This window comes from Gadus morhua, chromosome 11, assembly GCF_902167405.1.
Source record: "Gadus morhua chromosome 11, gadMor3.0, whole genome shotgun sequence".
Lineage (NCBI taxonomy): Eukaryota > Metazoa > Chordata > Actinopteri > Gadiformes > Gadidae > Gadus > Gadus morhua.
In genome coordinates this window covers 27,214,645-27,241,321 of record NC_044058.1, presented here as the reverse complement: position 1 = coordinate 27,241,321, position 26,677 = coordinate 27,214,645, and the positions used below count along the sequence as shown (strand labels likewise).

At 47.9% G+C, this 26,677-nt stretch overlaps 2 protein-coding genes across 3 annotated transcripts in view; one reads left to right on the top strand and one right to left on the bottom strand.

Moving 5' to 3' along the window:
• The window catches only part of scarf2 (scavenger receptor class F, member 2), a 20,367-nt gene extending 12,614 nt beyond the window's left edge, over window positions 1-7,753 (bottom strand). Inside the window, exons 1-7 of one of the 2 annotated variants that reach the window (XM_030371284.1) lie at window positions 6,790-7,753; window positions 4,305-4,363; window positions 4,091-4,192; window positions 3,091-3,607; window positions 2,473-2,691; window positions 1,157-1,285; window positions 707-810 (exon numbers count right to left, since the gene is read on the bottom strand). In XM_030371284.1, the coding sequence (XP_030227144.1) occupies window positions 707-810; window positions 1,157-1,285; window positions 2,473-2,691; window positions 3,091-3,607; window positions 4,091-4,192; window positions 4,305-4,363; window positions 6,790-6,899 (1,240 nt within the window). In that variant the 5' untranslated portion in view covers window positions 6,900-7,753. The remainder of the gene's footprint in view (window positions 1-706; window positions 811-1,156; window positions 1,286-2,472; window positions 2,692-3,090; window positions 3,608-4,090; window positions 4,193-4,304; window positions 4,364-6,789) is intronic. The other variant, XM_030371283.1, reaches the window with a different exon arrangement.
• A 760-nt stretch (window positions 7,754-8,513) lies between these two features.
• On the top strand, window positions 8,514-23,322 carry prodhb (proline dehydrogenase (oxidase) 1b). The gene is made up of 14 exons (XM_030371290.1): window positions 8,514-9,105; window positions 10,513-10,721; window positions 12,839-12,873; window positions 12,961-13,110; window positions 13,675-13,739; window positions 13,988-14,104; window positions 14,779-14,852; window positions 15,519-15,600; window positions 16,042-16,134; window positions 18,323-18,469; window positions 19,750-19,925; window positions 20,691-20,789; window positions 21,988-22,076; window positions 22,861-23,322. Exons 1-14 carry the CDS (start codon window positions 8,782-8,784, stop codon window positions 23,049-23,051), a joined length of 1,851 nt encoding a protein of 616 aa, XP_030227150.1. The 5' UTR covers window positions 8,514-8,781; the 3' UTR covers window positions 23,052-23,322.
• Window positions 23,323-26,677: the final 3,355 nt, after the last annotated feature.

The window sequence follows — 26,677 nt, the reverse complement described above, 5'->3', positions numbered from 1 at the left end:
TCTCTCTCTCTCTCTCTCTCTCTCTCTCTCTCTCTCTCTCTCTCTCTCTCTCTCTCTCTCTCTCTCTCTCGCTCTGAAAACACGAGCGGAGCGGAGTCCACGTCTGTGTATCTGCTTACGGTCTGCGGGCAAAAACACGAGACATTCTATACCAGAGTGTCACCTTTAACAGCTGTCCTGACGGACCCACAGCTACAGGTCTTAAAATATGAACGCAATGTGGTTGTTTTTTGTCATACAAGGTGGATTTGTTTGGAAAATGTCTACAAAGAGTTTGGCTGTGGCTGTGTGGACATTGCATACGCGCCAGAACAAAGTTCCCGGTGGATGTTGTTATGGCTCGGTAGAAGAAAGCACCCGCTCAGGAGGTGGTGCAGGTTGACTTGTAACCGTAAGGTTGCTAGTTCGAACCCTGGCTCCTACTAGCTGAGTGAATAGGGGTCCTTGAGCAATACACTTAACCCTAGCTCCTTCTGACGAGCTGGCTGTCGCCTTGCATGGCTGACTCTGCCATCGGCTTGTCAATGTGTGTATTAACGGTTGTCAGTCGCTTTGGACAAAAGCGTCTGCTAATTGCCCTAAATATAAAGAGATTGGCAGTGGCTGTGCATACACTGCATACGGGCGAGAACAGAGTTCATGGTGGATGTTGTTATCGATCGGTAGAAGAAAGACCGCCTGTAACACGTCGGTGTGTGATCCTTACGTAGGTTGCAGGCCCCGGACACGGCGTTGCAGTTCTTGTTATGGCAGGAGCACGTTTGGTTGCAGTTCACTCCGAACTGTCCGGCCTGACACGTCATGTTGCAGCTTCAGAACGCACAAAGAAAACACACCTTTTTTTCAGAGGTAGAAAAAAACAACAACCATATGGTGGACCGATACAGGAAACAGAGAGAGTTATAGCAGCGAAGACAAATGTTTTCCTCCCATCAACCACTGCTGGCAAACGTCTAGAATTCCTCTTGAGTTTACTCTGCTTTTCCTAGAGCGTGCACGCTCCTTTTCTATACTCGAAACACCGACTTAAAAACAACTAAAAGCGAGCTCAGATCCATTCTTGTGACATTAATACAGAGAGGAGGGCCTCTATGAACATACGGTACGTTTACAACGCAGGCGCTCGGTAGGACATGCGGCAGGTCATGTGACTCACTAGACGCCGTGGAACCCGGGGTCGCACAGGCACTCTCCGGTGACCAGGTGGCACGCCCCGTTGAAGCAGTGGCTGCAGTCGCTCCCACAGTTCTCCCCGTACGTTCCGTTGGGGCATCGCTCCCCACACCTGCACACACACACGCACACACAAACACACACACATGCGCGCACACACACGTGAACATACGCACAACACACACACGACCAAACCATATGCACACGCACACACCACGACACACCGCACCACACTCAGACGCACATACAAACGACACAACACCACACACACACCGAACGCACGCACACACACACATTAACACACACCAAACACACACGCACACACAAACCGCACCATACCACACACACACGCAAATCACACACACAAACAAAGCACACACATGGACACAAAAACACACGAACACACAGACACACACACACAAACACACACAGGTTTCGAATCAGCAGATGAAAACAGTTCACTAGTGTAGCTACTGGCTTATAGAAATACAGTTCAAATTCTGAAAACTCGCAAGGATTGCGTGATTTTCTCTTGGGTAGGATATCTCGGTCGTTAAAGGGTGACTCCGCCCCTTTCGGTTCTTTCTCTCGGCCTCTGAACTATCTCCCCCCCCAGAGGTTCTGCTGAGGCAACGTCGGACTGCTGGGTCCCAGATGACATGCATTTTGAAGATTACTATGTCCACACACGCTAACAAGTAGTGCAAGACAGTGGGGCTGATGAGGAACAGGTGGAGTTATGTGTGTGCACAGCTTTTAATTATTCCCAAGAACCTTTTGCTGTGCTGCATTTCCCTCTAAAGTAACATCTGTTTAAGGGGAAGACTCTCTTTAGGACTCTCTGTGAGCCTCTGGGTCTCTGCTGCTGACCCAGAGTCCTTCAGGAGGGACCGAAGCCCTTCCCTGGAGACGGGGAGCAGTGTGACGACGGCTAAGCTAGCGTACTGTGTAGAGTGAGAGACGAGCTGCCCAGACAACAGAAACATAACATTATGTTGTGGATTTTAGGTGTTTGTGTGTGTCTCTGTGTGTGTGTGTGTGTGTGTGTGTGTGTGTGTGTGTGTGTGTGTGTGTGTGTGTGTGTGTGTGTGTGTGTGTGTGTGTGTGTGTGTGTCTGCGTGTGTGTGTGTGTGTGTGTGTGTGTATGTCAGTGAGAAGAAAAAAAAAAGTATATTGTGCTTTTGTATATTTGACATAGCTTCCACTTGAGTTAAGTACAGACGGGCAGTGCAGTATAGTATATCAAAGAGTGGCACTGTGGGTTTGTGTGTGTGTGACTGTGTGTGAGTGTGCACCTACCGGTCCCCGATCCAGCCGGGGTTGCAGTGGGAGCATTTGCCGTGGATGGGGTCACAGTGGTGCCCGTCCTTACAGGCAGGGCACTCCTCCTGGCAGCCCTCCCCGAAGAAGCCCTTGGAGCACAGCTGGTCGCAGCGCGTGCCGTTCCAGCCGCGGTCGCACGTGATGCAGCGGCCCTCTGTCACCTTGCAGGGCTGCTGGCCCTTGCAGTGTCCGCACCTAGCGGCCGGCAGGGGACGACAAGACAACCACCGTCACGTTCTGCTCCTGGACCCCCAGCGGCCTCAGGAGGCCTATTGAGAGGGGCCTTTGAAACCAAACTCAACAGGCAGAAGACATTGTTCAAAAATTGTTAATGCAAAAGATATCACGGTAGATATCTGGATGGCATGGTCAGCCTTCAATGTGGTCAATTTGAATGACATGTCTTTAGCATGTCGCCTTTGTTATATAGATATTCATCACAGGAGTTTAAATCCCCAAATCTCATTTAGATTATGCCATGTTTAAAACAAATACTCAGATGCTCCTATTAGGCGTGCAGTTCCCGTCAGACCAGCCCTGCACGACTACATCCCGCCCCCATGTCCCCACTGCCTCCACTGCGTACGTTCTCACCTGTTCCTGCAGTTCTGCCCGTAGAAGCCGGCGGGACAGGGCTCCCTGCAGAACTTCCCTCGGAACCCCGGGGTGCAGGTGCACGAGCCGTCCGCCTGGTTGCATTTGCCGTGCACGCACTGGCAGTACCGGTCGCACCTCTGGCCCCACAGCCTCTCGCGGCACTGGCAGCGGCCCGTGAACTGGTCGCACGGCGAGTTGTTGCAGTTGCACTGCATGGCGCAGTTGCGGCCGGTCCAGCCGGGGTTGCAGATGCAGCGACCGGCGGCGTCGCACACCGACGTCAGGCTGCAGTAGCAGTTGTTGTTGCACTGGGGGCCCCAGAAGCCCGGGTGGCAGGTGCATTTGCCCGTGTCCTGGTCGCACTTCCCCTTGTTGCACAGGCAGGCGTTCTCACAGTTGGGGCCCCAGCGGTTGGGGTTGCAGGTGCACTGGCCCGTCAGGTCGTCACACTGGCCGTTGGGGTAGCAGTGGCACTTCCCCTTGCAGTCGGGGCCCCAGAACTGGGAGGGGCACTCTGCGGAAGAACATACTTGTTGAACATACTTACACTTATCGTATGTCGTACGTCCTGGCACTAAAAAATAGTGCTTAGCATTGTGTAGCGTCTTATCCTAGCTATCTTCGTTGTGTACGGGGAATGGGTTAACCTAACAATTGTTAGTGCTTGGCACTTGTTTCTGTGAACATCTTTACTGTACAGAAAGCGTTATATTGTTGTTTTTCTTTCTTCTGACAAATGTACTTATTGTAAATCGTTCTGGATTAAAGAGTCTGCTCAATGCCCTAAATGTAAATGTGGTGCCATCAGCATTGAGAAGAAATGTTCCGGTAAAGCTAGCCCTGACACAATCTCCCATAACACTTTAAGACGCTGTCAAACTAAAAAGATGCCTTTGTTTGTTTGTCAAATGTACCGAGACACCACAGGAGGAGCAGCCAAAACAACAGCCGTTTCTAAACAACATGGCTGCTAGGTGAATGGAGCCTATTGCCTTACTTGTGTCACAGCTAGCTCCAAAGTATCCATGGCGACAGCGGCACTCATTGGGTCTGACACACACTTCATTCTCCTTGCAGGTGAAGTTTCCTCCGCAGAGAGCTGTGAGGGAACAGGCACAGAGCGTCACGTCACTCAATGGGGCTCTGCTACAAGTAAACCCACAGCATGTGCGGATCGTTGTGGATAATTATAATACAGCGCGTATACATACGTGTCAGGCATTCATCCGCCAGCTGGCCCCATCCACTACAGCATGTCAGACCTGGAGCCCTGGAACGGAGGTTCGGACAGACGGTTACAAACCCAAATAAAGAGGAATATAAACACATATATATGTGAGTTTGAACAGAATAAACCTTGAAGAGCCGTGAGGAAAACCCTAGCCCAGCACTGCACCTTATGGTTCTAACTGATGTAGCTGTTAAGTACTGGGGGCCAGGGGAATGCGAGGCATTCCTTACTACAGTGAGTACACTGAGCCCATCCCCGGTTAATATCCCATCCATAACCGCCCCGTCTTTCATAATGGCCTTGCCCTTTAGCACGGCCCGCTTGCCGGGATGCCACCGACAAACATTAAACGTCGAGCGAGAGAAGATGAAGCAGCTTTTAACAACAGGTGCCTGCAGCCAGTGGAGCCAGGGCAGATAAGCACGCGAGCGGAGGAGTGGGGTCTGCACGAGCGAGGGGGGTTGGAAGCCAAGTTTGGATCCGTGGGGAGAGAGGACAAATGTGTCTCCAGTCCTCCCACGCCTTTGACCTCTGGCGGGCCCCTGCAACACTTGAGCTTCCTCTGTGGTATCTTCAGACAGCAGTCTTCCTCCAGTCCTCCGGCCAGGGAGCAGGAAGCAATAATGGAGGAGGGGGGGGGCAGTAATAATAATAATAATTACGAGCATAACCTCTGAGAGCTTCACGTACTAGGAAGAGCTACACTTACTGAGCTTAGCCAATGGGTTTGTTTTCCCTGCTGTTTATTGGAATGTCCTCTGCGTTGGTTGAAATGAAAACGTTAAAACTAACCCAACAATCAACTAGCTAACCCAGAACAAACAACTAACTATTAAGAACAATCGACTAGCTAACCAAGAATAATCAACTGGCTAACCCAGAATGAAGAACTAACTAACCCAAAACAATGAACTAGCTCACCAATGACTATTAACTATCTAACCCAGACAAATCAACTAGCTAACCCAGAACAATCAACTACCTAACCCGGAACAATCAGCTAGCTAACCCAGAACCATCAACATCTATCTGAGGACCCAGCCGTGGCTCTCCTGGCCTTGCCGTCATAGCTTGGGGAAACCCTGGTTCATCTTGGATTTATTCATCATACATTCAATCTGCATTGTGTTGAGGGACAATTTTAAAGAGCAATTAGGCAGTAGTGGGTGTTGTCATTACCGCCATCATTGTATCTTTTATTATTGTCTTGCTCTAAATGGATCAACTTCCAGGCCATTCAAGAGCTGTGCTTGTGGCTGTGCTCATTCCAGAACAATGTGTTTGCCGTCAACAACAAAAGCATTGCATCAATAAATATGTTTGGACTTCCAGACACTGTGAGAAAATATGGGATGGAGGGAGACAGCGCTGACGTTACCACATCCATGACGTACAGACCAAGAGAGGAAAGGCTAAACGAATGCATGTGTTGCTTAAGAATGAAAGGAACTTGTAAACATGTAGGTGATGTGTGACATCATCCCACACACCTTATATGGACAAGGTCAACACTATTTAAATTGTTTATAACCAAGTCTTAAAACACAGACCCATGGTGGTTAAAACTCACTTTTTTCCACCCACATATTCTAAAGGGGTTACTGGATACAGGCCAACTTTCTAGTGGTCGTGCTTGAGTTGGCCTACATATATGTTTCAGACTGTGTGAGTGAGGTCAAACTGCAGGAACAAGGAGCTCTTTCATATAGCATGAGCACATGATTTCTATCACAGCTCCATCATCACATGTCTGCTGCAGAGGGTAAGACAATATACCAGCGACATGGACAACGTTATTCTGGCTCCGAAGGATCCAGGGAACGTTATAAACACAATCATCTATTCCATACTAACCGACCGATATGATCGTTGATGGGGTTGGGAGGTCAAAACAACATATTGTGGAGTGAGATTGTACACTCTAGATGGCTTTTGGAAGCGGTTCACACTCTTTAAAGGAAAATGCAGAAGTGAATGCAATTCAACCATCCGAACGACATGTGCCAGGAGCATTTGAAAAAACAGTATCACCACTATGTCGATCCGGAGGCATTGGATAGAAATATGTTTTCTTCTATAACGTCGAAACAGGTGGCCCAATCAAAAACCCCTCCTGTGTGGAAGTTCATTTCCAAAAGGTAAGTCAGTCCTACATCACAAACAGTTTGATCGACAGATGTTGCAAGTTCTCCGAAGGTCACTTCTAGCGCCCCCTGTGGTGTAATGTAACCAATGGGCTCCTTGCACATCTGGATGACCGCTTTCTTAACCCCCCAACCCCCCCGTCCACTTCCACGCTATAACCAAGCCGTAGAGAACGCATGTTATCAGGTCAAATATAGCATAACGACCTCTTCAAAGCCTCTGTAACCATCCTTCCACTGTTATTGAGCGTATACATGGCTCTTGTAAAAAGAGAGGGTCTAGCAAGCCTATATTAAGTTTGCAGATGGGCAAACACTTACCCTGGTGGCTTGCATACATTCCTGCCCCTCGGATTGAGTTCTTGGCCAAAACAGGAGCAAAGAAAGAAAGAAACCACCGCAACAAATGCCAAAGAGTTGTTCAATGCCATTGTACATAAGGATGCATCCTCCTAGTGGCCCCTATGGCTCCAGCGACGAGGCTTCTCTATTGTGGCCCAAGCGGGAGGTTTGTGCGCTAAATCCAGAGGTGCTGGTGATGCAGCCTATCATAGAGTTCACTTTAAGAATCAAATATAATCCGCATTCAAAAGAATATTGTAAATGGGCCACCCTGTGCGTCATCGACGCACCCAAGGTCCAAAATAAAGTGTCCAAAAAACGATTACGCAACAGGTTCGCGATCTCCTCATTCCCACCGAACCAGGGTTGCAAAGGGGAATGTGTTGAGGAGAAGCTCCGTTAGTGCGACATCAACTCCTTAAAGATTGCTCAAAGGGAAGAAAAAAAAAAAGTCGCTGTGTCGTAAACCCGACGCGTCTTAACATCCCACACCGAAAAAAGTTAGATTTCAGCCGGAAAAGTCCTCTCTGCGTCAGAATTAAAGTTGTGATGGACCAAAAACTGTTGTTTGGGGTCCTTTCTTGGCCGCTCTCTGAGGAGAGGGGTTTAATCCGTAACTTTGGGTCTTCTCTGGCGCTCTCAGGAGTGGCAGAAGGGAAATTCCTGATTTGTTACTCTATCCTTGGCCACCGTTAGGGCAAGCTGAGATAGGACCCTGGACTGTAGCGTTATCCTGGTCTATCGTAATTCACATCCGGTCTCTTCTTTATATACGCCGCGTGCGTCCGTTAACCGTCCCCTGGAGCGAAAATAACGAGAACAAGACGAGAAGAACAACAACGAGTCCGTGTGGGGTTTCGACGAATATTCTGACAACGCAAAATCTGAAACATGTAACAGAAACGGATATCGCTGATACCGAAAGTCCCTCCCTCTACCAGCTTAACCCATGTAACTGAAAGTCCCGCCCTCTCTTCTCTTTCTTGCCTGTAACGCTTATTGTACGCATGTCGTCCCAGGCGTTCCGTCGTGAGACGAGAGGGGATCGAGGCAGCCGTGGCTGAGCTTTGAGCGCCATGCGTGGCGGACAAATGGACGGCCTGGTTCTACAGGAGACTTTTGTACTCTAATCTGGTTTTATAGATCTAACATTGAATACAATGCGGTTGGTGGGCGTGAATGGGTTGAACATACAATACAACAAATACAGGAACAATACAATCAGACTTAATATCAAGGTCACAATAATGACATTTAGATCATTAGACGACATCCTCATCATCATCTTCATCATCCCCCACCTCCTGAGGTATGCCATCATCCTAAGAAGCACACATTTGAATTAAGCAAAAGGCCTCAACTGGTTTACATTATATTCCTAGTAGAATTTCGAAGCAACCCTTTTCTGTTATTTGTCAACGTTTTTAATATTGCATGTAGTTTCGAATATTTACGGGTGTGGGGTCGCAAGAAACGACTATATAGAACAATGGCGCCCTCGTGTGGTAATTATGAAAATCATCCCAAATGCATTGGTCTGTCATGATATACAAACACGGTGTACATTTGGTTTGTAGGCCTATGTATTTATATATATTTCTAATACATATATTTTTTAATTATATATGGATGTTTTAGGATGCATACTGGCCTAAAATGTTATCCTTAAATTCATTCTGTTTTCTCTGTTGATTCTCACTTGCGTTTGTGGGGGCTCACATTACATGCCACGCTTGTTTGTTATTGTTTGTTATTTCTTCGTCATCGTCTACCCCCGCGTCACACCTGAAGGCGCACGTCCACATTCGGTCTGTTTTAAAAGCGGTGACTTTTAAATGTGCGCATTTGGGTGAAAACGCCAACGGACAATACTGAAAACCACCTGAATCCGCGCGGACCCGCTCCGTGTTCACTTCAGAACTTCAAATTGCACTTTGAGTGTGGTCCGTGTGACCTGACCTCCACCGTATAATGTGGTATGTTGTGAAGACGGGGCCGGGGTTAACCCGCCGGACGGGGTTCAACTTGGGACCAAATTTGAAAAGACTGAACGCAATACGACTTGGCTCCAGCGTCGCCGCGACCGGAGCTGTGAGGGACACCGCGCGTCCTAAGCCGCCGTGGGAGCGACCCTCCCGGCGAGGAAGAGGCGACGCATGTCCAGCTGCTGGCGTCTCCGTGGACTTCGAGCACACACGGGAGGCATACAAGAGCAAGGACTCTTTAGAGCTCCTCAGAAGTCTAGTGGTGTTTAAGCTCTGCTCCTATGACATCCTGGTGGATAAGAATAAAGAGGTAATCCATTATTATGGGTTGTTGTTATGTTGCAGGTGTGGTTTGAGATGTAGCCTATCTGCAACTTCGAGAATGAAAGGAACTTTTAAACATGTAGGTTATGTGTCAGTGTGACATCATCTCACACACCTTATATGGACAAGTTTAACACAATTTAAATCGTTTATAACTAAAGTCGTAAAATACAGACCCATGGTATTTAAACTCACGCCCTTCGAATCCCATATTCTGAAGGGTTATTGGATTCATTAAATGCGACTACATTAAAAACTATATTTTCTTATCTTCAAATTACAACTGGTAAAAGCCTTCTTTAATAGTTTCATTTATTATATAAAGTATTATTTATATAGGTCAGATTTCTGAACCGCAGGAGCCAGTTAGCTGTGGTTTGGAATTGACTGCAAACAAACCAAACTCTGCCTGCAAGATGCCAGGAACCTAATTACTCAGACTAAAAAGCTCCCCAAATAGAGGCTTCCGCTCCTCAGGCCTTCTTTAAAAGTTATCTTAGTGTTCTTCTTTCCAAGTTTTTTTTTTCCTTTAGTCAAGTTCGTCTTGTATACACTTGTATCCTATTACAAGCTGCTCTATTTTAAGAATGGAATTATCCATTCCAGCAATAGCGACCCTCCCATGTTTTGGAAGCCGTAATGTTGACTAGGTCCAGGTCCACTCTTAGAAGTCGATCCTGCAGAGAGCTACATAATACATGAGCGGACACAGATACTTTTAATTTAGTGTGTGTGTGTGTGTGTGTGTGTGTGTGTGTGTGTGTGTGTGTGTGTGTGTGTGTGTGTGTGTGTGTGTGTGTGTGTGTGTGTGTGGACGGCAGGTTGAGTTTCTTCCTTGCACAGATTCCCAGACAAGCCAATTTCGCTCTTATTAAGAGCACACGAAATCCCTAGAATCTATGGGGCCATTAAAGCGGTGGTTTAATTATTCCGGGGAGAGAGAGGAGCGTGCCTGCCCAACAGCCTGCCGCTGGCGGCATCATTTAGGCCTTAAGTGGAAGAATGGAAGCCATGCCAGCCCACGGTCGCATCTGGGCTTGTCTAGTGAATTGGAAAGTGTATAAATGTACAATTGCTTTCACCTGGATATTTAACTAAACTGATTTAAATCTTAAGATTGCTTTCACCACGTAACCTCCTTCCCTTCTCTCCTTTTGCTCCTTTTCTTAAATCTTTTTACGAATATACGTTTGTATTAAATTAGTTTATTTTACGCTCACTCTGTAACGTGTATTTTAGCATCTAGAAAAGCGCTCCATAAATCAAATGTATTAGTGTTATCATTAAATCAGTAGCTGCTCTGGAACATTCTGCTGGCAGCCATTTTAGAAAAAAAGGAAATGCAGGTATTTGAGCGTCGTCTATTATTCCTGTTCTCCCCGGTCTCCTCCAGATAATGGACCTGGGTAAGAAGGTTATGGGCCAGCGGGCCTTCGAGCAGCTGATGAAGATGACGTTCTACGGCCAGTTTGTGGCGGGGGAGGACCACCGCGCCATCAGGCCCCTGCTGCAGAAGAACCAGGCCTTCGGGGTGGGCTCGGTGCTGGACTACAGCGTGGAGGAGGACCTCAGCCCGGGGGAGGACCAGGAGGATGTGCTGCGGTAAGCACGGTGTGGATAGGGTTCTGCAGGGGGTTTAGAGGTTCCAGCCATGTGTATTGTCTTCAGAACCACGCTGTGATGTATTACAGCGTGGTTCTGAATATGATGCACGTTCTAACAATATGTCTCCGTTTTAGAACCATACTGCAATCTAGAACAGTGTGGTTCTGAAAAGACGTTTTGTGTCTTTCAATGTGTTTTGTCCGCAGAACCACACTGTAATATATTATAGAGTGGTTCTGAAGAAACTACTTGTCACTATAACGATATGTATTAGTTTCAGAACCACACAGTAATATATTACAGTGCGGTTCTGAAGGAGATGCATGTTCTTACAATATGCATCATCTTCAGAACCATTCTGTAATATATAACATTTTGATCATAACAAACCAGTATCCATCCCCACCATCACGTGATTCTTGCACTTTTTGGGTTGTGTCTTCACGGTCGAATGCACCTATTTTAAGTTACTTTGGACTAAAGAAAGCATCAGCTGAATAAATGTCCTGTCATGTAATGGGACAAACCAATATGCACTCGCTCGACAAGCAACGTAGAAACCACTCAGTCTGCCCATTTTCAGCACCAAGATGTGAGGCCCATCTCATAGGGCCTGAAATAGACCATCTTGTTAGGGTAGTTATCAGCAACCTGCCAACACTGTCTGTGCTTTGTACCGAGGAAATATTACTGACACCATGGTGTGAAGTACCTCTACCGAAGCAGCTTATCTGGTGGTAATGCACTGCCTCTTATCTCACAGACGGATTTCCAGCTCTTAGAGGTCAGATCGGGTAACCTACATACAATTTCTGTTAACTTAAGCAGCGCCATTATCAAATCTGCAGAAATTCACTCAGAAATATATTTGACTAGCGGATGCACAATATGCAAGGTTTCACGGCAAAGCAATTACTGTTTGGATCGTCTTTTAGAGCCGATTCATAGTTTAGTCAAAAGTGGTTATTCTTTCATACCTTTTATTACCATCATGTGAATAATACCTCCCGATCTCAACAAAGCGTCAGGTTAGACTTGAGGTATTGAATTGGTGTCTGCTTTTCAACCGCTGAAAGATTCTCATTCAGACAGGCTTTCTCACAGCCAACAAATGCCTTCCAGACAGACTGACGGCAGGAAGTGAGCTTGATCCCAGACGGCGAGGGTCTGACAGGCACTGCAGCGCTCTGTCAAGATACCGGAGACATTAGTCAGCGTCTGACAGCAAAACACAGAGGTTAAAAGGATTCTCGGGAATGTCGGTAAAGGTGATCCTGATAGGGGGAATCCTCTGTCTGTGAGATCCCACGCTCCGCTGATTCTAGATTGCAGCAGCAAACACATGCATAGGCTTCAGCCGCCCTTTGAAGGGAACCAATCGCATACATGAATAACTTCCTGTGTTCCATCTCCAGACTTTTTGCGAACCCGAGCCAGCCTTTAATCTTGGCTGCCTCTGCACATGTGTGCTACTGTCCCCCTGACAGGCGGAGGTCCAGAGAATAGCTGGCAGCGTTCAGGGAGGGCACGCGCTATAAAAGAGGCCAGTACAGAGCTTCTCTGGGGTTAGCACACCTCGGCTGTCCTTGGCTATCCATGAATGCTGTGGTATTTTTATCATCATAGCGATACACAAGTCCACCATTAAAGCGGTGGGAACAGGCTGTGATAGCAAAAAAACAAACAGAGTATCGTTGCATAATGCCCTGGCACAGAACTGCAGTTGTTGGGTGCACACCTACATTGAGTTGCATGACATGTATCAGACTTACGTCTCGCTCGCAGGTATTTCTGGCAATCATGAACTGGTATCTCTGTAGGGTCTTTACCTAGAGCAGCACTACATGCAATGCAAAGCACATTAAAAAGTGTACTTTAATCTGGTTAAATACAATGTTTTGGATCATGTAATTATAGCAATCATGAACACAATCAAAACAGCTGTGCACTTTGCTTATCGTCTCCTCATAACAAGCAAAAAGCTCCTTCCTGCCTCCCTGTGACTCATTGCCAGATCGTCTATTTACACAAGCTATAGACTCGTGGATCCCCTATTTCAGCCCGAGTTCAACTGAAAACCATTCCTATTTTTAAATGTGACTCTTTTTTTTCAGCCCATACGTTTCCACCGAGGGGAAGACTAACACGGGTACGTTTCCCCGTGTTGCCCTCAATATTGCCGGGACATGATGTAATTTCAAGTAACTGCGAATGCAAATGCAATCCCGACCCCCAGGGGCAGACCACAGACAAGGCAAACACGGAATGAACACGCAGTGTGGAGAGCGTCGCGGGGAATCCTGTGAAGCCCCCACTTATTTCTATGCTGATGAAGCCAAGTGCGACCGCAACGTGGAGACCTTCCTCGAGTGCATCCGAGCATCTGGTGAGCGAGACAATAGCACCCCACCACTGTCAACACCAGCACAAAGCGACGAACGAGCGACACACACCCCTTCACTGATTACCTCCGTGCCATTGTTTGGGTGCAGGGTAGCGTAGCGGAGGTTAGCGTGCTAAGACTCCCAGCAGAAAGGTTCTCAGTTCCATCCCAGATGTCTGCAGCCCAGTCCACATCCCAGCATCCTTGAGCGAGGTGCCCTGTCACAAGTCACCGCTCCTCTGTAACATAAGCCTGATGAGTTCACTGGGAATTGAAGCCTCTGCTACAGGAACGAGTAGCAGGCATAGTCAGTCCCATTCTCTGGCAGTCACCAAACCCAGACGGGCTTTACTTTATAAAGAGTTGTCACAGGTCAACGAGGGTCAACACCAAACGCGAGCTGCAGTTAAGTGCTTGTGCTCGGATCATATGACCATACGTTGGGTCACGTGGGTCAGGAGATGTGTTTCATTCCCCCCCCCACACACACACACAGTGATCGCCCCTGGTGGCGATCACTGTCGCACTGTGGTGCGACGGTTGATGATCAGTGTGAGTGGCTCCTAGGTGGGGGCGCCCTGGAAGGCTTCTCCGCCATCAAGATGACGGCGCTCGCGCGGCCTCAGTTCCTGGTGAGTGCAGCGAGAGAGGATTTAAAAAGGCTGCATGCGAGAAAGATGGCACGCGATGGGGTGTGTTGACATGTGCTGAGGAAGGCCTGTCTGTCCTTTTCCCTCAACCTCCCCCCCCAAAACACACACACACACACACCTACACACACACACACACACACACACACACACACACACACACACACACACACACACACACACACACACACACACACACACACACACACACTCTTTAATTCCCTCTTAAGCTCCGGCTCTCCGAGGTTCTGGTGAAGTGGCGCAGATTCTTCAGCTTTCTGGCGGCTCAGCAAGGATACGGCAACAGGGAGGCCTTGGAGCAAAATCTGGAGCTCAAACAACTGCAGGTCAGCGCTTTCTCCCCGACTGCCAATGGGACATCAGGCTCGAGTTGCAGCAGAGTAGTATGGAGGAAATCTGATCAGTTATCCTTCCACTTGTTAGTGGTCTCTCTGCGTAAGTGCTCGTTGATGCCCATCGCAGCATGCAGGGGCCGCCTGATGTCAGAGTTTACATTCGGTTTCTCTCAGATCAGTCTGACAGTCCGACCACAATCCTGTCGAAAAGCCTTTTTAAGATGTTTTCAATGCCAGAACCAATCAGTGCTCAGGAGGGATCTCAGTCCACCACGGACAATGAGAGCCGCAATCTGCCGAATTAAAAAAAAAACAATGGCAGCAACTGAGTCGATTTTGGCAATCTACGGCGTGATCAAAAGCGCTTTATCCGAAATAGACTATGTTCAAATAGTTTTTCCGCCAATTAGAATATGTTTTTGCTTAGCTTCCAGTAATCTATTACCGGCGTCTCTGGAGCACTGCGATGCGGCGGCCATCATCGGAAATCAATTACTGTCCAGACAAGGCCAGGCGGATTTTCGTTGCGAAACCCAAAGAGTGCGAATCGGGCCGGCCTCGCGAGGCTCCGCGGTTCGGGGCGGTATCGCAGTGGGTTTGTTTTAGGATAAGGGCCGGCTGAAGACATGCATTACCAGAGGCTTTGCTCTGTTTCATTTATTCAGGAGTTTCTCAGCAGATTGGGAGCAGAGGGGGACGTCCACAGCTGGTTCACTGACACCATGCAGAGCTCGTCTGGGTAATTGTATCCACCGCTATCTTAACCCCCCAGGAGGGAGATATGTTCCCTGTGAGATGTGTACATTAACAGCAGATGTCTCCCCTCCTACTGAGTCCCTCGGTGTGGACACACAGGCTAAACACACTCCTACTCGTTCCCTGCTCTCTTTCATCACTGTCGTTGAATACACTCAGGGTCCCTGCTAATTCCAGCTTCTTCTTTGTACCTGGACCGGAAATATTTCATTTTAATAAACTGTCGTTTGCTTCATGATTAGGCTCCTGTGATATATGGATGGATGGCTTAAACAGCAGCATATTTATTTGATATGATTGAATTTATATCTTCCCTGCATACAATCAGTAAAAAAGCATTTACTGGTTGTATGTTGTATGATGTTATGGCTGTATGATGCTAACTAAATATTTTTTGTTTCCGTTAAACAAAATACATACACATAATTATAAAATACTTCTTCAATTGTATGATCGTTTTTCTTATGTGAGATAAGTATTACAGTAATTAGTTGTTTACCAATTAAAATATCTTAAATTATTTGACTCCTTGGACTATGGACTCAGACATTCATGAATTCATGAAGAAGCCGTCACTCACAACCAAAAAGATGAATTAGCTCGACCTCTGCGATGCCGACCTGTACTGGGTTTTATCTTGTGTCTTCAGCACCATCGACAGGCTGGACTGGGACATCCTGATCGACAGCAGAGCCGACACATCCCACCTGCTGGTCGTCCCAGACGTCGGGGTGGGTACGGGGGTCGAAACAGGAAAACAAAAATGGAAATTATGAATTCACTGATTACTAATTACAAATTTAACAACAACTGAGTTCTTGCAGGGGTCTGGGAAGAACAGGCACGTAGAAATATCTTCTTCATTTCCATGTTCATCACCAGAAACAGTGACAATGTTTTACACATGAGTTCAGGGTTCTAACTAAAGGATGAAATTACTCTCACCCATTTAACAAAACAAATGCTTAATTCATGAGTGTCTGGGTTTAAGGCTATTTTACTACTTTCACCAGCTTAAATAAACAGTGGTTTGACTTATTGATGGGTTTAGATTCTACAGCGTTAAATAAGTAATCCACCCTGGGATGTGTCCCGGTCCTTTTTGGGGCCGTATTCCTCACTGGTGTGGTGGTTTGGCTCTGGTGTGGTGGTTGTGGTCTCTTGTGCTCCAGAAAGGGGAGCTGGTGCCTCTGTTGGACCGCTTCACGGCTGAGGAAGAGCGGCAGATGAAGAGGATCCTGCAGCGAATGGACGTGTTGGCTAAGGTGCGTTTAGTTCTGCTCAATCAGACGCAGACACAGCTAGACGCACTGCACGCCAGGGGGGTCGGACCCTTGCTACACGAGGAAAAAACACACGCAGTAGGAATTACATGGGCTGATGATAGGACTGGTGATGGTAATGGTATGTCGGATTTATAGAGCGCTGTTTCGAAGCACCAGAAGAGGCTTTACAGGAAGAACAGAAAACAAGGAATTAGGACTGAGAGATCAAAGTTCTGCTATAACATAATAGGACTGCTGGATGAGAGGTTCTGCTGTAACATAGTAGGACTAGTGTATCAGACGTTCTGCCATAACATAACAGGAATTCTAGATCAGAGGTTCTTCTATAACACAGTAGGACTGCTGGATCAGAAGTTCCCCTATAACATAGTAGGACTGCTGGATCTGACGTTCTGCTATAACATAACAGGAATACTAGATCAGAGGTTCTGCTATAACACAGTATGACTGCTGCATCAGAAGTTCTGCTCTTATATAGTAGGACTTGTGGATCTGGGATTAGTTCTCTATTAGTAGCATCGAGTCCAGTCGTCCGTGGGCTCTGCAGAAGGGGCGCTGGTGACACCTCGTGTAAACACATTCAGCGTGTCACTCTCCATCCATCAAACCTACTGCGCCCGCTACAGACCGCCACTCACCACAGACACGTCCGCTGCGGGGGCAATCACAAGTCCGAGCGACGCAAGAGACACCGAGGAAATGCAGAACGCAGAGACCCACAATCCATATAGCTGTTTATTTATTGGTATCATTCGATATGTTTCACCGCACCCCATATAGTTGCATGTGTGGCACGCGGGTGATTATTTCTTTAGTGTCCCTGGGGACGTTACTGTCAGAATAGATTCAGTATATCAAGCTTAATGCATTCAGTGGTGGACCGCGGCAGAAGCACTGCTCACTGTTGCGTGGAGCTCCTTCGTTCTTAAAGTATTATTTTTCCCTAAGTGAAGTGTGGTGTCTCTGAGGACGTCGAATGTTTTTCTCTCACCATTTGACATTTATTCCACACTAAATGCTAATGCAGAGTACCTAGTATTGATTTATTCAAAAAGCAAAAGCCCGTAAATCCAGAGTGGCATGTTAATACCAGGGGTGAATACATAAACACACACAAACGCTGCACAATGAGTCATGTGCTACCACCCTACGATTCTTTAACAGCTCCTTTCTCTACCTGCTATAAAGACGTTTGTGATAGCAGTGAGTGAGCGAGCTCGCCCCCATTGTCACCCGCGGTAGTGATGAACACTTCCGAACAAACAATACTTCATAAAGCGCTGGGAGGAACAGACACAGCCCTAATCTACGCAACACATTGGAGGGGCCCGCGACGGCGACAGCTTCCAAACGCTCCCCGGCAGCGGCCATGCAGATGAACCCTCTCCTACTTGATGTGGCGCGCTCCGCTCGTGTGTGTTCCACTGATGGAGTGTTATTGTTCGCCTCCTCTCTATCTACGTTGGAGCAGCCTGTGTTCAACGCTTCGGTCGCCCCGCGAGTTATGACGGTTATTATTATATCTTAATTTAAAGTGTTTGCACAGAGAGAGAGATTTAGTGTCTCGGTCCGCGGTACTTCAGTTAACATGACGCCATCGTTCAACAACAGAAACATGGCCGTCCCTGTGGGTAATATAAAGCACCGCTCTTCTCTTTATTAACCCTGATGGCCCGTCTCGTGTGTGTGTGTGTGTGTGTATTTGTATGTGTGTCTGCTTATTTGTGTGTGTGTGTGTGTGTGTGTGTGTGTGTGATTGTGTGTGAGTGTGTGCATCTGCGTGTGTGTGTGTGTGTGTGTGTGTGTGTGTGTGTGTGTGTGTTTGTATGCATGTCTGTATCCGCATGAGTGTGTGTGTGTGTGTGGCTGCTTGTGTGTGTGTGTGTGTGTGTGTATTTGTATGTGTGTCTGCTTGTGTGTGTCTGCTTATTTGTGTGTGTGTGTGTGTGTGTGCATCTGCGTGTGTGTGTGTGTGTCTGCTTGTGTGTGTGTGTGTGTGTGTATCCATGTGTGAGTGTGTGTGTGTGTGTGTGTGTGTGTGTGTGTGTGTGTGTGTATCTGTGTGTGAGTGTGTGTGTGTGTGTGTGTGTGTGTGTGTGTGTGTGTGTGTGTGTGTGTGTGTGTGTGTGTGTGTGTGTGTGTGTGTGTGTGTGTGTGTGTGTGTTAGCACGCAGAGGAGAACGGTGTTCGCCTGATGGTGGACGCAGAGCAGACGTACCTTCAGCCGGCCATCAGCTACCTGACCCTGGCGATGCAGAGGGTCTACAACGGCCAGAAGCCCCTCATCCTCAACACCTACCAGTGCTACCTCAAGGTCACTACCGTAGTACACATAATAGGGCCTCCTCAAGGTCCCTATTCACTACCGTAGTACACCTAATAGTGCCACCTCAAGGTCCCTATTCACTACCGTAGTACACCTAAGACTGCCACCTCAAGGTCCCTATTCACTATCGTAGTACACCTAATAGGGCCACCTCAAGGTCACTATTCACTACCGTAGTACACCTAATAGTGCCACCTCAAGGTCCCTATTCACTACCGTAGTACACCTAAGACTGCCACCTCAAGGTCCCTATTCACTATCGTAGTACACCTAATAGGGCCACCTCAAGGTCACTATTCACTACCGTAGTACACCTAATAGGGCTACCTCAAGGTCACTATTCACTACCGTAGTACACCTAATAGGGCTACCTCAAGGTCACTATTCACTACCGTAGTACACCTAATAGGGCTACCTCAAGGTCACTATTCACTACCGTAGTACACCTAATAGGGCCAGCTCAAGGTCAATATTCACTCCTGTAGTACACCTAACAGTGCCACCTCAAGGTTATTCACTAACGTAGTACACCTAACAGTGCTATCTCAAGGTCATTTACTACCGTAGTACACCTAACAGCGCCATCTCAAGGTCATTAACTACCGTAGTACACCTAACAGCGCCACCTCAAGGTCAATATTCACTATTGTAGTACACCTACCAGGGCTACCTCAAGGTCACTATTCCTTACCGTAGTACACCTAACAGGGCCACCTCAAGGTCACTATTCACTATTCAGTCATAATTCCTCACAAGGAACATGAAGCATCTTTATAAACATGAACACCTTTGTGTGTCATAAATATAATGCCTGTTAAGCCTTTTGAGACCTGTGATTAAGGGCCATACAAATAACATTGAAGTGAACTGATATAAAGCATGAGGTACATGTTGAGTTGAACTCAATTCCTCATGTGCGTCATGCTTTATGGATTTCTCCGCTGCTGCCCCAAGACTATGGAACGCCCTCCCTGACCACCTGAAGGCCCCACAGACTACAGCTGTTTTAAAAAAAAAAACTTAACTTATCTTTTTAAAAAAGCCTTTTGCTAATTTCCCTTTTGATGTTTATGCATTATGTGTTTAAACAAACCATTTTATTTTTTTTCCTCTCTCTTAAACTCTGTAGCACTTTGAGATTTCTGAATGTAAAGTGCTGTACAAGTTAAAAAATATTATTATTATATCAGTTGAATTCAATTGAATTCTTGATGTACTTTTTGCTTTACATCGGTTCCCTCCTTCCCCTTCGCCCTTCGCCCTCACAGGAGGCGTTCACCAGCCTGAGCGTGGACCTGGAGCGCTCGCGCCGCCAGGGCTGGTGCCTGGGGGCCAAGGTGGTGCGGGGGGCCTACATGCACCAGGAGAGAGAGCGGGCCGCGCTGCTGGGCTACGAGGACCCCGTCCACCCCGACTACCAGGCAACCAATCTCATGTACCACAGGTGGGAGGGGGGCGGGGCCTTTAGCCGTCCGGCTTTTCGTCCGTCCGTCGTCCGGACGGACGAAAAGACGTGTTCATCTGGTTTAAATCCATACGTCCACGTGTGATATATGTTCTGTTGATAAAGTACACTTCTAATCTGGTATTGATTTATTAATCATGTATGCTTCGCTTGAAGCAAACGACAGAATACATAATATGTTGTCAGCACAATGTATTAATAAAGAACACAACTCATCTGTTATTGGTTATTAAATCAGATAAGCTTTGCCTGAAGCCACCGACATAATCCATTATATGCTGTCAGAACAATGTATTGTTAAAGAACACATCTGATCAGTTTATTGATTATAAATCATATATTCTGGTCTTGGATTTCATTCCAAAACTCCTCTTGTACCAGGATCCTCTTAGATGGATGGTATATATTGGGTCTGAACGGAACTCATTGACTGTGTTTCATCAATACTCGTGTTCCAATGCCCGGCCATTAGCTCGAGACCAAGACATCACAAGCTCCATGACAGGAGTTCAGGCGGCCTTCCTGGTACTTCTTGACAGAACGTTCCATAATCACAGACTTGTGTTATTATTGTAATGAGATGAGCGCAAAGATGGCAACTTGGAATGTGCTAGACATCATGTGACACCCTCTCATGGCAGTGTGTGTGTGTGTGTGTGTGTGTGTGTGTGTGTGTGTGTGTGTGTGTGTGTGTGTGTGTGTGTGTGTGTGTGTGTGTGTGTGTGTGTGTGTGTGTGTGTGTAGGTGTCTGGACCTCCTGCTGGAGGAGATCTCACTCAGCAGGAAGGCCAATGTGATGGTGGCAAGTCACAACGAGGACACCGTGAGACACACTCTGAGAAGGTAACGCTCACTCACTCACTCACTCACTCACTCACTCACTCACTCACTCACTCACTCACTCACTCACTTACTCACTCACTCACTCACTCACTCACTCACTCACTCACTCACTCACTCACTCACTCACTCACTCACTCACTCACTCACACACTCTGGGGAGGTTACACTACACATACACACAAAAACGCACACATTCTCACAGTGAGCAGGTTACACACACACTCACACACACACACACACACACACACACACACACACACACACACACACACACACACACACACACACACACACACACACACACACACACACACACACACACACACACACACCACATACTGAAGAGATAACGACACACACTCACACACATTCTGCATCCATCTTCAAAGCGCATGTGAGAGTGCGATGCAGCGAGAGACATTTCCTCCGTCTGAGCAGTCGGCTTCTGAAACGGTGCCACGCTGGGCCTACTTCGTTACCAGTCTGACTCCGAGCCCGTGCCCTTCTATCATTCAACGGGATTCACGCCATTATCCAGTGCTGATAGTGCTCACCACGGCCGCGGCCGCAGCCTGAAGCCTGGATGCGAGTCCACATCAGCGGGGTCCTCGTCAACAGCCCCTCCGCGCCGGCAGGCCGCGACGGCGGGGAGCGTCCTGTGCCCTTTGTGTAAACAGATGCGTGTTGTTAATCGAGATACAAACTCGATGAAGGAAAGGTTGTGGATTATTTCCCTTGATTAAACCGGAGCTATCGCTGTGGTTTTGAATCCACCTGATAAGCACGCTTTGTCTCATCCTCGATCGTCTCCTCGTGATGGAATCCACCCTGCTGCTGCTTCTGCTACGTACCGACATCTGAGAGAATACACAAACCTGTACATAAATGTATAAATCTCTCTAAATCCATATGATCCTATACCCCTTTTCCCTTGTCTTCCCTGGCCTCCATACCTCTCTCGCTCAGTTCTGGGTTTTTCCCTGTCCTGTCTTGTATCATTTACTCGCATCTCTTTTTTCTCAAACCACCGGCTTCCCACCGCCTGCGTCGAGATCTTTCCTCTCTATTCTCCACTCTCTTACTTTTCCCGGCGTTCCCCGTTAAACCTTATCTCTTTCCGTGCGGTCGCTCTCTGCCGCCCTCTGGCTCCCCTTCTCCCTGAAGCGCTACAGGGTTTAAAACTTTGTTTCCCCCCCAGGATGAATGAGCTAGGCCTGGCTCCAGCGGAGGGGAAGGTCTCCTTCGGCCAGCTACTTGGCATGTGCGACCAGATCAGCTTCCCACTGGGTAAGACTGAAGACAGATTGACCCACACATGCCGACACAGCAGACACGCACACTTTGCACATTCATCCGCCAACACATTCACATAAAAACAGGAGCCATCCGCGGCTGACCTTAAGCTATTCACTGCGCTGCGATTGATTATTAGTTAGTCTGGCTCCGGGTGGATGGGCTGTTTTCTTTTTGTAACTTTTTTTTTCCAATTACGGCGTCTTACTCGCCATGGTTACTGTAGCCCAGCGCAGGTTCCCGCCGGTTACTGACCTTTCAGCGCGGGCCGTCTGCATCGACAAACTGCCTGCTCAAACTCATGCCCCCGGACGCTGCGCTTTCAGCACGGGTCCGTGCTTCAGGCCCAGACACGAGACAACGGGCAGCCGTCCTCAGCCGGCGAGTCGGGCGAGGCGAGGCCCGACGGCCGATCCGCGGGGGACGCTGGAGAGCGCCGGCGTGTGTCGGTCGGTCGGCGTTGCTTTGCTTTTCTCGTCGGCACAGAGCAGGTTTCCCCGTGGTGCTGCGGTGCTGCTTCGCCCGACTCACTAAACAGAGGTCTCTTCCTTTGAGACGCCCACAGAGGGAGGGTGAAAGGTTTCTCTGCGTAGTCCGACTCAGTGGGCTCACCTTTTAAACCCTCCTTTTATCCCGCAGCCTCCCGGAGCCCCCACGAGCGTGGAGGCTCTATCTAACAACTCCTTCCTTTTTATGCTAGACCTCCTCTCTAACACCTTCTCCCCTCTCTCCTTCTTACTCCTCTCTTCCCTTGACTCCCACGCCTCTCGCGTCGCAGGGCAGGCGGGCTTCCCGGTCTACAAGTACGTCCCCTACGGGCCCGTGAACGAGGTGATGCCCTACCTTTCCCGGCGGGCCCAGGAGAACCGGGGCTTCATGAAGGGAGCCGAGTGGGAGAGGGAGCTGCTGCTCAAGGAGCTGAAACGCCGACTGGGCTCGGGGGAGATCTTCCACCGGCCGGTCTTCTAGAGCGATCTTCTAGAGCGACCTTCTAGAGATGTCTTCTAGAGTAGTCTTTTGGGGGGTTTCCTAGAGGGATCTTCTGGAGAGATCTTCTAGAGAGGTCTTCTTGAGAGGTCCTCTAGAGAGGATCTTTATAGAGGTCTTCTAGAGGGTTATTTAGAGACATCTTCAAGAGAGGTGTTTCTGGAGAGGTGTTCTGGAGAGGTCTTCTAGAGCTGCAGAGAAGAGAGAGAGAGAGAGAGAGAGAGAGAGAGAGAGAGAGAGAGAGAGAGAGAGAGAGAGGGGAGATGGACAGAGAGAGAATATCTGTTTATGAGGTGTGTGTGTGTGTGTGTGTGTGTGTGTGTGTGTGTGTGTGCGTGTGCGTGTGTGCGTGTGTGTGTGTGTGTGTATATATTTGCATCATCCCGTGCATCCAAACACATAAATCCCCCTCAGTGTCTCGGCTCCCATCTTTCATATGTATATATACATATATATTATTTTTTTCGTACCCATCATTTCCTCCTCTGCAGCTTATTCCCAGTCGCAGGTTCTGCCCTCATCTGTCCCGCCCTGACCCAGCTCCCCTGCTCCTCCCCCCCACCCTCCCCCATTCCTCCCCCCGTGTGCATGTCATCTTCCCCCTCAGCCCGCCGCTGCCTCAGCGTCTCTGAGACGTGTCTCCCACCATGTTTCATCCCCCCCCCCCCCTCCCCCGTATCCATCATGATGGCGTCTTTACTAGCCCAATAGGACTACGGGAGCCGTCAGAATGGGGGACGCCTCTTTTTTTTATCACTCCATTTATCCTACGCGCAGACAGTGGGAATAAAACCAATAACAAGCCTGATTTAAATGGCCGTAAAGAAAGCATCAATATTCCTCAGAGTTTAATGTGGGTGCCAGTTAGGGATAGTTACACTGAGAGATGAAACTTTATTGTTGGTTAAGAGGTGGTCTCTGCTGTTTGGAAATCAATATCAAGGTTTTTATTTGGCTGCAAACATCAACAGCCTTTTTGTTATGTGACGGTGATGTCTTTGTTGTACTCGGGGACTGTATTGCTGGACTCGGTAGGTCATACACAACGTTAACTGAGTGAAGTTGACGAGAGCGACCGAGTTCAGTTTCTGTTAAACTCTTCAGAGCTGGGGAACCACCAGACCACCTGGTACGTAAGCACTACATTTACCTTCAGGGCATTTAGCAGACGCTTTTATCCAAAGTGCCTTACAATACGAACCTTTGTCAGAAGAAAGAGAAACAATATATTGCTGTCGGTACAATTCAATTCAATTCAATTTTCTTTATTTCGCCATGTACACAGGTACTAGGAATTTTGAATGGTATTCTCCATGCAGGCTGGAGCATAACAAATAGAACATAGAACAGAACAAAGGGACAAGACAGAACAACAATACAAGAAAGTACCAGTATGACCATGGAGGTAGTGCAATAATAGAATTGTTAAATAAGTTAAATAAATAAAGTAAAGTGCTGAGAGGAGCCATAAAGCTCATGTGCAAGGGCTGTTTATGAGGGCTATTGCTTGTGGAAAAAAGCTATTGAGGTGACGTGAGGTTTTTGTCATGATGGCCCTATATCGCCGTCCAGAGGGTAGACGGTTAAAGAGGCAGTTGGCAGGATGTGAGGGGTCTGCTGTGATCTTCACAGCTTTCCTGCGAGATCTGGAGCTGTGGAGGTCCTTGATGGAAGGAAGGGGGCAGCCGATGATGCGCTCTGCAGCCCGTACGACTCTTTGGAGCCTGGCCTTAGAGCGGGCAGAGGCAGAGTCATACCAGACCGAGTGTGAGGATGTAAGCACACTCTCAATGATGGCCCTGTAGAACTGCACCATGATGGGGGGGCTGACCTGACGTCCTCTCAGCTGCCGAAGGAAGAACAGGCGCATGATGTTCATGGAACCAAGTGCAAAGCACTAACAATCGCTAGGTTAACCCGTTCCCCGTACACAACAAAGATAGCTGGGATAAGGTGCTACAAAATGCTAAGCACTATTTTTAAGTGCTTGGACGTACAACATGTACCAAGTGCATAAGAGGGGTGGGGGGGAGGGGGGGGGGTTATGCAGAGTCCAGGTGAACTCTACACTTTACTACAGGACATATACAATGACCCAAAAGTAGAGAAGGAGTGTTGGAACTAGTTTTGTGTGGTTTCTAGGAACATTGAGCTCAGGATTTTGTTTCTTCGTTACGGTTGAAAAGCCGAAGCCGATATTAGGCTCCATGTTTATTGTGTTTTTCATCTGGGGCTTTTACTCGTTCTAAATCGTCCAATCGGGTCACATTTACTTTCCATTGATTATGTAAACTTGTTTTAGCAGTCTGTTCTTTGTTCACTGCTGTGATGTACTGAAATTGTTTCTTAAACTAAAGCATACTTGGTTGTATCGGACTTTCTCGTGAATTAATATAGCAATTAATAATGGGCTACATGTATAAATGAAAAACTATTCACAATATTTCTCAATTTCATAATTATCTAAAGAAAAATGTCCATGTACTGATCCCCTTTTCTTTTTCTTTCTTTTCACGGCTGGGTCAGTCGTTTCTCATTCTACACCCCACCCTGCATGAGTATTGATATGCAGTCAGCAAATCCAGTCAAACAACAAATCAAGCCTAATGATAATGATGGCTGTGTCTTCTCCTTCCAGGAGCAAACACTGTGTCAGCCCACTTTTAATTACCCTCCGTGAGCTGCCCTCATTGAGATCACGGCGCTCCCAATGCATTAATCATGAAGACCGAGTGAGCGTTCTGAAGTCACGGTTCCACTGGGCTGTCATGTGTTCTGCATTTGATCCTCGCTTTAAGGTCTGTCCACAAAGGCCTTTACCGTCATTACTCGGTTACAGCGAACACTGCACCTTTCTGTTTTTATACCCAAGTCAGCCCAAATCGGCGGCGTCCGCCCAGCCGTTGTGAGCCTTGTTCAGCCCACCGCCGCCGGCGCCGGATGGTCTTATGGATATAGTCACGGATAGTTTACCTCGTCTAATGAATATTGACACTGATATCCGCCTGCGCTGTGTGTTCTGCTATTATCCATCGAAACAACACACAGACACACACAATGAGGAGTTAGTACCCTCCCCACACACAATCTCTCACTCACTCACTCACTCACTCACACAATCTCTCACTCACTCACTCACTCACTCACTCACTCACTCACTCACTCACTCACTCACTCACTCACTCACACACACACACACACACACACATTGAGGAGTATGCATTACACACACACACACACTGAGGAGGTAAGGTCAACACGAACACACACCCACACTCGTTGTGACGTAACGCGTGTGTGGTGCGGTGTGCAGCTCCAACGAGAGTGAACGGTAGCGGCGCTATCCCAGGGCGGCTCCGAGCGGTGAGACTGGGACCCGGGCCGGGTCGGCCCCTGGAGGCAGACCTGCAGAGGACAGATAGGCCTGGCTCCGAACCCAGTCTGGTAGTTATCAGGCACGCGGACACACAATAGAAGTGCTTTGTCTGTGAGCAGACCGGGAGTTTGTGTGTCTTATTTCGGAGGGTGATTACTGGCAGACCAATAAAGAAACAGGACAATGGTTAAGCCGGAGCGCGACCGTTTAGTATTCATCTACAATATGTGTA

Bases quoted from the DNA above. Each gene is read 5' to 3' on its own strand.
- prodhb (XM_030371290.1), top strand. From the start codon at position 8,782: ATGTGGTATGTTGTGAAGACGGGGCCGGGGTTAACCCGCCGGACGGGG. The intron at 10,722-12,838 runs GTAAGCACGGTG...CTTTTTTTTCAG, and splicing joins GACCAGGAGGATGTGCTGCG to CCCATACGTTTCCACCGAGG. The intron at 14,853-15,518 runs GTAATTGTATCC...TTGTGTCTTCAG, and splicing joins ACCATGCAGAGCTCGTCTGG to CACCATCGACAGGCTGGACT.